The sequence below is a fragment of the Lepus europaeus genome, chromosome 13 (assembly GCF_033115175.1).
Source record: "Lepus europaeus isolate LE1 chromosome 13, mLepTim1.pri, whole genome shotgun sequence".
NCBI lineage: Eukaryota > Metazoa > Chordata > Mammalia > Lagomorpha > Leporidae > Lepus > Lepus europaeus.
The window spans coordinates 65,753,353-65,763,299 of record NC_084839.1 but is presented as its reverse complement, the minus strand read 5'-3'; the positions used below and the strand labels follow the sequence as shown (position 1 = coordinate 65,763,299).

The following is a 9,947-nucleotide window of genomic DNA, read 5'->3' as shown; positions in this document are numbered from 1 at the left end:
CTTTGTGGCTTAAGAGCCATGGTGAGTGCTGACTTCCACATCTACCCTCGTGGTTTGAAAGGCCTTTGGGGATGGCAGCCATCCGAGTGTGTGTGCTGACAGGTCCCCCTCCCTGGGTCACGTGCTCCCCTCCTCGCTCACTCCCACTTCCGGGGACCAGGTGTCTGATGTGGTGAGTACCAGGGAGCCAGGAAGCCACAGGGTCTGTGCCCTGGGTCACAGAACAACGCCTGTCCCAGAGGCTGGGAGTCTCTCCACAAACCCCATTTGCAGAAGGGGTTTCCTGTTCTTGCCGGGCCGTGTCTCTGGACACAGGTGCAATCATTGTGCAATCTTCTCGGAGACCCACCTGGTCTTGACACCTTGCCAGTGACTCTATTTCCCCTTCCTCTGGGCTCCTGGAATGCCACCACGGCCCCACCTTAGCCAGGCAGCTGTGCTGAGAGGTGTGAACCCAGCTGCCTCTCCGCTGGCTCACCACGTCTGGTGGAAGGCGCTGGAGACCGCAGCAGCGGGTGAGGGTCTCACAGCGTGGTTGGGAGCCCTGGGGCCTTCCAGAGGCAGGGCTGGTGACAGGGTACTCATGGGACTTAACTAGGCACGGGGTGGTAAGTGGCATAGGGGGTTAGTGAGGAGTTCCAGGCCGGGAAAAACAGCCCCAGAGCCACAGGTGTGTGGCTGAGCCCTCCACACTCCCCTTCCCCCGCCTCCTTACTCTTCTGCTCAGAGAATAGCTCGCTGTCAGCCATGAGCCTGGCAGAGAACACTCGGATCCCACAGTAGGTCTCGCTGAGGGATGCAGACAACCCCGCACGCCAGCTCGGGGAGCCCCAGGCTGCCGCATAGCAGCAATGAGCCATTGGAGCATCCTGAACGGGGAGAAGGCTCCATGGAGGAGGCGACATTTGGATGGACTCATGGAAGTGGGTCCCTGCAGCGGTGCCATCTCCCTGCACAGGCCCAGGTCAGGCCTCTGGCCCGCAGACCTGCAGATCTGCTCCGTGGGCCTCAGCTCCAGCAGCAGGGGCCACACCCACAGCCCCTCCAGCCAAAGCCTCCTGGGTCCTCAACATCAGCACGGCCAACACCATGGCTGAGCCTCCCCCTCGCAAAAGGAAAGCCGCAGTGACAGCCCCTCCTCCCTGCTTGCTTGTGCCATAAAAGGCCCAGGCCAAGAGTGGGAGAGGAGGGGCTTTGTTGCCTTGGAAAAGGGCTCTTGGAAGAGCTTCTGGGGAGTGAGGGGGACCAGGCAGGGACGGGACAACAAGCATGGGTGGCACCGGTGGGACCCACCCCTACCCACGGTGGAAGCCGGACCCTGGATTCCCGCATCCGCTCTCAGAAGTTCAAGATCACACCAGCCACTTTCGGGCTGACTAGATTAGGAGTGATCAATGAGAGCAAATTCCTGTGGCAGCTGAGTTCCTGTGAGATGATTGTGTGTGAGTGTGAATGTGACGGTGCGTGTGCCTTGTGTGACAGTGTGTGAATGTGAGAGTATGTGTGTCTGTGACTGTGAGTGTGTGTGTCTGTGTAAGCATGGTGTGTGTGTGTGTGGCTGAATATGCATGTGTGTGTGTAAGCTGAGTGATGGTGTATGTGAGTGTGTGAGTGTGCGTCCTCACTCATTTGAAGCCCATTTCTGTGCGCTCTCGATTCTGGGGCCTTGCTCTGTCTCCCTCTCCAGGGAGTCTCAGAGGTCCCCATACTCGGGGAATGTGTGAGAGATGCCTGCCCAGTGAATGCAAGCTCCTTTTCTGTGGCCAGCCGGGGGGAGGGTGAGGCCAAAGGGGTTCCCCAGCCTGAAGGGTGGCAGCCTCTGGTCCTGCCTCCCCTTCTCCCATTGATGACACACACCGGGTGTCCTAACACTCTCTGTGTCCTCACCTCGGTTGTTCTGGGACATAGGCTGGGAAGGGGACCTGGGTAGCCCCCTCCCCGCTGAGACTGCCATGTGGGCCGGCCTTTCTGTCCTGGGATGGATGCAGAAGGGCGAGGCACCCATCCTGCTAGTCCGGCAGGATACTGGTGGGAGGGCGGGACCAGGAGGGGCGGGGCTTCCAGAACAAAGGAGAATGGGGAGCCCTGGGGGCCCAGGCTCGGCATCAAAAAGCCTGTGCAGAGCGAGCAAGCCACACAGTGCCTGCCTCCGCGCCCAGCAGCCAGCCAGCCAGCCAGCCAGGCCCCTCTACTTCTGCTTGCCCGCACCGGGCGAGTGCGCACCCCTGCTCAGAGAGGCCCTGCTCTCCAGCGTGATTGCGCCCACACTGCTCTGTGGCTTGTTCTACCTGGCGTGGGTCGCCGCTGAAGTTCCAGAAGCCAGCAGAGGGATGGCCGCCAGCAGAGCCAGGAGCCAGGAAGGCCGCCGGGCGCGCACTTTCCTCCCAGAGCCTTTTGACGGAGCCAATGTAGCCCCGAGCCTCTGGCTGCACCGCTTCGAGGTCATCAGCGACCTCAACGAGTGGGACCATGCCACCAAGCTCAGGTTCCTGAAGGAGGCCCTCAGGGGAGACGCCCTGGAGGTCTACAGTGGACTTGGTGCCCAGGACCAGGGGGACTATGGGGCTGCGCGAGAGGCCCTCCTGCAGGCCTTCGGGGGCCCCGGGGCCGCCTCCGGCCCCCGGCCCAAGGAGATCGTGTTCGCCAACAGCATGGGTAAGGGCTACTACCTCAAGGGGAAGATTGGCAAAGTGCCCGTGAGGTTCTTGGTGGACTCCGGGGCCCAGGTGTCCGTGGTGCACCCCAGCTTGTGGGAGGAAGTCACCGACGGCGACTTGGACACCCTGCGGCCCTTTGAGAATGTGGTGAAGGTGGCCAATGGGGCAGAAATGAAGATCCTGGGCGTGTGGGACACGGTGGTGTCCCTGGGCAAGCTGAAGCTGAAGGCCGAGTTCCTGGTGGCCAACGCGAGCGCGGAGGAAGCCATCATCGGCACGGACGTGCTACAGGACCACAATGCCGTCCTGGACTTTGAGCATCGCACCTGCACCCTGAAGGGGAAGAAGTTCCGCCTCCTGCCCGTCGGGGGGTCTCTGGAAGACGAATTCGACCTGGAGCTCATAGAGGAGGAGCCCTCCTCCGAGCAGGAGCTCTCCTATTGAGAAGCCCCTCTTCCCGCCCAGGCCCGGTGTGTGTGTGTGTGTGGGGGGGGGGGATCACATTCTCAGGGGGAGTGTCTGGGCTTAGCTGGTCCTGCACAACCCACTCTCCTCTTCCCCTCCCTCTGCAGGGCCTTACCCTGCCCCTGGGGATGGGGGAAGGCTTCCAGGGAGCAGGCACAGGGGAGGGAGAGCAGTGGGGGGAGGGTCCCTGTGGTCACCAAGCTGCTGTTGGTGGCAAAGACCAGAAGGCTGGAGAAGTTTCCAAGGGAGCTGGGATTGTTGGTCTTTGGGTGGGAACTCGGAGACCCCTTCAGGTCCCCTGAGGTGTGGCTTGGTCACCTTCAGGCTCAGGAAGCCCGCTCAGCGGGGCTCGGGCCCAGCTGGCAGGTGACAGGTGTGGAAGGATGCCTCCCTGGAGACTCTTCCCACCTGCGCAGGCCCAGGTTTCCTTCTGTCATTTGCTTTGAACCCCACTGAGCCTGTGCCAATAATCCAATTACTTCAGTACCCAATAAAAACGATTCGTCAGAAAGCATGCCGTATGTTGCTTGGGGTTGAATGGAATGAATGGGGTGGGGGAGGCCAGGGGAAAATGTCAGTGACAAGGGAGCTTCAAGGACTCGCCGAGAGCCCAGGTTGGATGTCAGACAACTTGTGCAGTGACTGTGTATCTTGGATTTTCTAAGACAGCCTTAATTTTAAACATGTGGCTTCATTCCCTCCATAACTTCTCCTGTTATTTATTTTTAAAGATTTATTTATTTGAAATGCAGAGTTTGGGGGAGTGGAAGAAACAGAGCTTCCATCTGCTGGTTCACTCCTCAAATGGCCGCCGGTGGCCAGGGCTGGGCCAGGCTGAAACCAGGGGTCAGGAGCCAAGGGCTTCTTCTGGTTCTCCCACGTGAGTGCAGGGGCCCAAGGACTTGGGCTATCTCCTGCTGCTTTCTAAGGCCGTTAGCAGGGAGCTGGATCGGAAGTGGAGCAGCCAGGACGGGAACCTGCACCCCTATGGGATGCCGGCATTGCAGATGGCAGCTTTACCCACTGCACTATACAGCTCCAGCCCCTCCTATCATTTCTAATCTAATCGTAATCTTTAATTATTTCAATCGATAATATTTTGGCACCCAAATTGCCCCTTACACCCAAAAGTGACACAAAAGTTATTTGTGAGATGCCTTGATTGGGGACTGGAAAAGCGTGGTTAATGCAAATAAATGAGGAGTTACCTCTCAGACAAGTAAGTTCTCATGGCCACCATTGAGCCGGAACGCAAGGCAGAAAGCAAGGCCGGGGGACAAGTGCTGACCTGCGTGGGGCGGCCCAAGGGGCTTCTGCAGGACGGGGAGGAGGCAGAAGTAGGGGTGCCCGCAGCTTCTTCCTGGATGGAATTGTAATGGGGCCTGGAAGCGGAGAGGACATGCGGAGCGGGGCCATCCCCAGACCTGGGGACGGAGGTGCCCCTCTCTGTGTTTGCTGCCAACGTCTTGCTTCTTCCTCTGGGACTCAGCAGGGTTGGGAGGCTGAAAAGCCAGCAACCCAAAGGGAGAAGCTGAGAGGATGGAACTTTCCATAAGGGAACAGATCTGCTCCAAATCTCAGGCCTCCCAACCAAGTACACCAGGGGAGCCGGTGGCCCATACCCTCCAAGCTGAGCTTGGGCCCAGGAGGGTACCAGGCAGTGAGTGCAAGGCCTGAGGCTGGGACATGCGGGCACTTGGCACCTCCAGGGAGCCCAAGGGACCCAGAGCTTGGACAGCCTCTTGATGGGAGGCATGAAGGGCCATTTTCCCTTCCTGAGGATGTGGGGTGTGTCTCTTCTAGAAGTTTCCACTTGGACAACTCCCGAAGGAAAGACAAGCAGCCTGAGCAGGAGCTGGAAGACAGGTGGAGTCTTCTTCCTGAGAATTTGCTGGGCGCTTGCCTCTGCACCTCTCGAAGCCTACCTGAGCCAACAACCACCCACCCCCTGACCCCAGCCCCTTCCTCCTGCAGAGCCCCCCTGTGACTCCCCTGGGAACTGAGGCGTGGCTCAACCCTAACCCCCGGGGTTCACTAAAGCCCTCCCTGGGCAGCCAGGATCTTAACTGCAGCCCCAGCACCTGTGGGGTGGAGGACAGGTGCAGCAGGGGGTGGGGGAGTGGAGGCCTGGAGGAGGGGGCTGGTCTTGAGCCTCCTCAGTCTGGCATCTCCTTGTCTGGTCTGTTTGTCAGCTCTCTTCTCGGCTGGTGTCACGAATGCTGTGAAACAACCCAGGTGGCACCTCCCTGTGACCTGTTTTCCTCTGTGTCCTTCCGATCCTAGCCACATGCGGGGCTGATGGAGGGAAGGTGTTTGGTGGGGAGGGGGCTGGAGAATTGAGTGACCAGGCCAGGATCCAGGGCACCAGCTAAGCCGTCCCTGCCCTTCCTCCCCCCCACCCCCAACACACCAAGGAACTGAGCCCTGCCCTGGGCCCTCTGGGCCGCCGGCTCCCTGATATCGACCTCTCTTGGGCAGCAGGCTGCTGGACAGGCCCAGGGAGGGGTGGGTCTGTGACCTGGAGTGGGCATGAGATGAGGGCAGGGCCGCGTGGGCGTGAGAGTCATTACAAATGTGGCCGTGGGAAGGTGGGGCCTGCCCTCCTGAAGCCGGTATCAAAGGGGGAGCCAGGGAGGGAAGCCAGGAGAAGCAGGTCGTGGCCACATCACAGAGGGCTTGCTGTGCGGTGAGGAGTTCGCACCTGACCCCTGTCTGAGCCCGGGAGGAGCACAGGCAGGAGCCTCTGGCTGTCAGATGGAATCACACAGCAGCCAGAATCCAGTTTGCCAGCGAGGTCTGACGGAGGCGATGATAAGGAGGGTGCAGGCTGAAGGTTTTTGTTTCTTGGGAGAGAGGGAGGGGTAGAGAACTCTCATCCACTGGTTCATTCCCCAGATGCCTGCGATAGCTGGGGCTGGGCCTGTCAAAGCCAGGAGCTGGGAATGCAATCCAGGTCTCCCACATGGGAGGCAGGGACCCAACTACTTGAGCTAACATCACTGCCTCACAAAGTGTGCATTAGCAGGAAGCTGGAATTGGGAGCTGGGGACTTGAACCCAGGCACTCTGAAATGGGATGTAGCTGTCTTTTTTTTTTTTTTTAAAGATTTATTTATTTATTTATTTATTTGAAAGGCAGAGTTACAGAGAGGCAGAGAGAGAGAGAGAGAGAGAGAGAGATCGATCTTCCATCTGCTGGTTCACTCCCCAAATGGCCACAATGGCCAGAGCTGGGCTGATTTGAAGCCAGGAGCCAAGAGCTTCTTCCGGGTCTCCCACATGGGTGCAGGGACCCAAGCACTCAGGCCATCTTCTGCTGCTTTCCCCAGGCCGTTAGCACGGAGCTGGATCAGAAGTGGAGCAGCTGGGACTTGAATCAGTGCCCACATGGGATGGCAGCACTACAGGCAGCAGCTTTACCCGCTACGCCACAGTGCTGGCATTTATTTAGTCTTATTTTTTATTTTCTAAAAAGATTTATTTATTTTTGGGGGCCGGCGCTGTGGCACAGTGTATTATGCCCTGGCCTGAAGTGCTGGCATCCCATATGGCTGCCGGTTTGGGACCTGGCTGCTCCTCTTCCGATCCAGCTGTCTACTATGGCCTAGGAAAGCAGCAGAAGATGGCCCAATTCCATGGACCCCTGCACCTGCGTAGGAAACCCGAAAGAAGCTCCTGCCTCCTGGCTTCAGATCGGTGCAGCTCCGGCCATTGCAGCCATCTGGAGAGTGAGCCATCTAATGGAAGACCTCTCTCTCTCTCTCTCTCTCTCTCTCTCTCTGCCTCTTCTCTCTCTGACTTGCAAATAAATCTTAAAAAAAAAAAAAAGATGTATTTATTTATTTGAAAGAATTACACAGAGAGAGAAGGAGAGGCAAAGAGAGAGGTCTTCCATCTGCTGGTTCACTCCCCAATTGGCCGCAACGGCCAGAGCTGTGCTGATCCGAAGCCAGGAGCCAGGGGCTTCTTCTGGGTGCTCCCATGTGGGTTCCGGGGCCCAAGCACTTGGGCCATCTTCTACTGCTTTCCCAGGCCACAGCAGAGAGCTGGATCAGAAGTGGAGCAGCCGAGACTAGAACCAGCACCCATATGGGATGCTGGCACTACTTTACCCGCTGTGCCACAGCGCCGGCCCCCATTTATTTTATTTTTAAACTTTTTTTTTTTTTGACAGGCAGAGTGGACAGTGAGAGAGACAGAGAGAAAGGTCTCCCTTTGCCATTGGTTCACTCTCCAGGGGCCGCCGCTGCCGGCGCACTGCGGCCTGTGCATCACGCTGATCGGAATCCAGGAGCCAGGTGCTTCCTCCTGGTCTCCCATGCAGGGGCAGGGCCCAAGCACTTGGACCATCCTCCCCTGCACTCCTGGGCCATAGCAGAGAGCTGGCCTAGAAGAGGGGCAACCGGGACAGAATCCGGTGCCCCGACCGGGACTATAACCCTGTGTGCCGGCGCCGCAGGCGGAGGATTAGCCTATTGAGTCACGGCGCAGGCCTTATTTTTAAACTTTTGTTTTGAAACAATTTCAGAACCACAGAAAGTTACAGGAGTAGTCCAGAGAATTTCCATAGGCCTTACCCAGTTGCCCCAAATATTCACATTTTACCAATTATTGATTATTTGCTCACCCCCATTCCTTCTGTATGTACAGGAACTACTTGAAAATTGCAAATATGATGCATATTTTCAAAAGTACAATCTCTCATGCAACTACAAGAAAGTTATCAAAATCAGGAAATACCTGGTGATAAAACTAAGCTTTATTCAAATTTTCCCAATTATCCCCAAAATCTGTTTTATAAATTTATTTATTTGAAAATCAGAGTTATAGAGCTCTGGAGAGGGGAGGGGGATGGATGAGGTGAGAGAGAGAGAGAGAGAGAATCTTCCATCTGCTGGTTCACTCTCCAAGTGGCCTCAATGGCCAGGGCTGGGCCAGGCTGAAGCCAAGAGCCAGGAGCTTCTTCTGGGTCTCCCACATGGGTGCAGGGGCCCTAGAACTTGAATCATCTTCTGCTGCTTTTCCCAGGCCATTAGCAGGGAACTGGATAGGAAGTGGAGTAGCCAGGACTGGAACTGGTACCCATATGGGATGCTGGTGTCACAGATGGTGGCTTTATCCGCTGTGCCACAACACTGGCCTCTATCCCCAAAATCTTTATAACAAAAGGAAAAAATAATATTTCCTAGCACAAGATCTAATTCAGCTACATGTTGCACTTAACTGTCATGTCTTTAATCTCCTTGAATTCGAACAATTTATCAGTCTGTGTTCTCATGAGCATGCCGTTTAAAATATTTATTTAATTATTTAATTAAAGAGACACAAAGAGCTCCATCCACTGCTTCACTCCCCAGACGTCTGCAATGGCCTGAGCCACACCAAAGCCCAGAGCTGGGAGCTCCACCTGGGCCTCCCACGTGGGTGGCAGGGACCCAAGTACATGAGACATCACCTGCTGTCCCCCAAGGTGCACTGGAATTGGCAGCGGCACTGGAACTTGAACCCCGACATTCCGGGAGGCTACTCACTGCTGTAGACATTTTGAAGAGACCTGTCCAGTGACTTCGTATCATGTCCCTCCCTTTGGGCACATCTGATGTTTTCTCATGATTGGTTTCAGGTTATGCGTTCTGGACAGGAACACCTTCGAGTGTGGGTGTGTCCTCAGCACGTGCTGTCACGGGCCCCAGGCTGCCCACTTGTTCCACAGCTGTTGGTATTCAGTTTAGTTGCTGGTCAAAGTCTCTTCACAGTAAGCAGCTGTTTTCCCTATGCGATGAGTACGTGCCTCACCGGGCGACACTGGGGCTATTTCAGTCCCCAGCTTCTCACCCACTAGATTAGCACCCGTCGGTTATTACTGTGATGGTCAGCCAGGGGGGCTTTTCTAGTCTATGAAGTAGCTGACACTCAAACCTATCGCTCTCGCGGCTTGTCGATGGACTGATCTACAGCGTCATGGACTCACAGATTCTTATTTGAGTTACTGAGTCACGCTCAGTTACTATGGCTGTTTATTTTAAAGCACAAATTGCTTTAGATTCCGCCAGGGGAGCCTCTGCAGACCAGCTCCTGTCTTCTTGGGAACTGTCCCCACCGTAATCAGATCCCTTGCTTATCTGTTTGCACAAAATGTTCCAGGCTCACCTTGTCCCCTCCCTGTGCCTGCCCCGGAAGCAGCCATTTCTCCTAGGAGCACCGATTCCCCAGAGTGGAGTCTGGTACTCAGGACCCAGCACCTGGGGGTCGGTCGGGGTGCTCAGTGCTCCTCCAACATCATTCTTCCCAGCTCTTCTTAGTAGTCAGGACAAAGGAAAAACACATTGGCCACCTCTGTGTACTCGTATTTCCCTCTCTCACTATATATAAAAAGTGTGAGCGCTCGCAGGTGGGCATGTGACACCGTGGTTAAGATGCCACTTTCGACATCTGCAACCCGTATCAGAGTGCCTAGGTCCACGCTCTGGCTCTACTCCCGGTTCCAGCTGCCTGCTAATGCACACTCTGGGAGGCAGCAGGTGATGGCTCACATCCTTGGGTCCCTGCCACCCACGTGGGAGACCCAGATGGAGTTCTGGGCTCCTGGCTTCAGACTGCCTGTTGCAGTCATTTGGGAAGTAAACTAGCAGCTAGAAGTGCTCTCTCTGCTATCTGCCTTTCCAACAAGAGGCATGAGCTCATCTTGATTGCTCAGGTCCATCCCAGCAGCACACGGCTTATTCTAACCTCCTTGTCTGCATTTGCAACTTCTTTCTCCAATAATGAGAAACTTGGCTCTGGCTTGCTTAATTGTTGCTCAGTCCTAGAATATCTGGAAGTAATT

The 9,947-nt window shown here is 56.0% G+C and overlaps 1 protein-coding gene across 1 annotated transcript; it reads left to right on the top strand.

Moving 5' to 3' along the window:
• The first annotated feature begins 1,978 nt into the window (after positions 1-1,978).
• Positions 1,979-3,202, top strand: ASPRV1 (aspartic peptidase retroviral like 1). The gene is given in 2 exon segments (XM_062208845.1): positions 1,979-2,191; positions 2,193-3,202. Coding segments are annotated over 2 exon segments (1,122 nt in total). The 3' UTR covers positions 3,102-3,202.
• Positions 3,203-9,947: the final 6,745 nt, after the last annotated feature.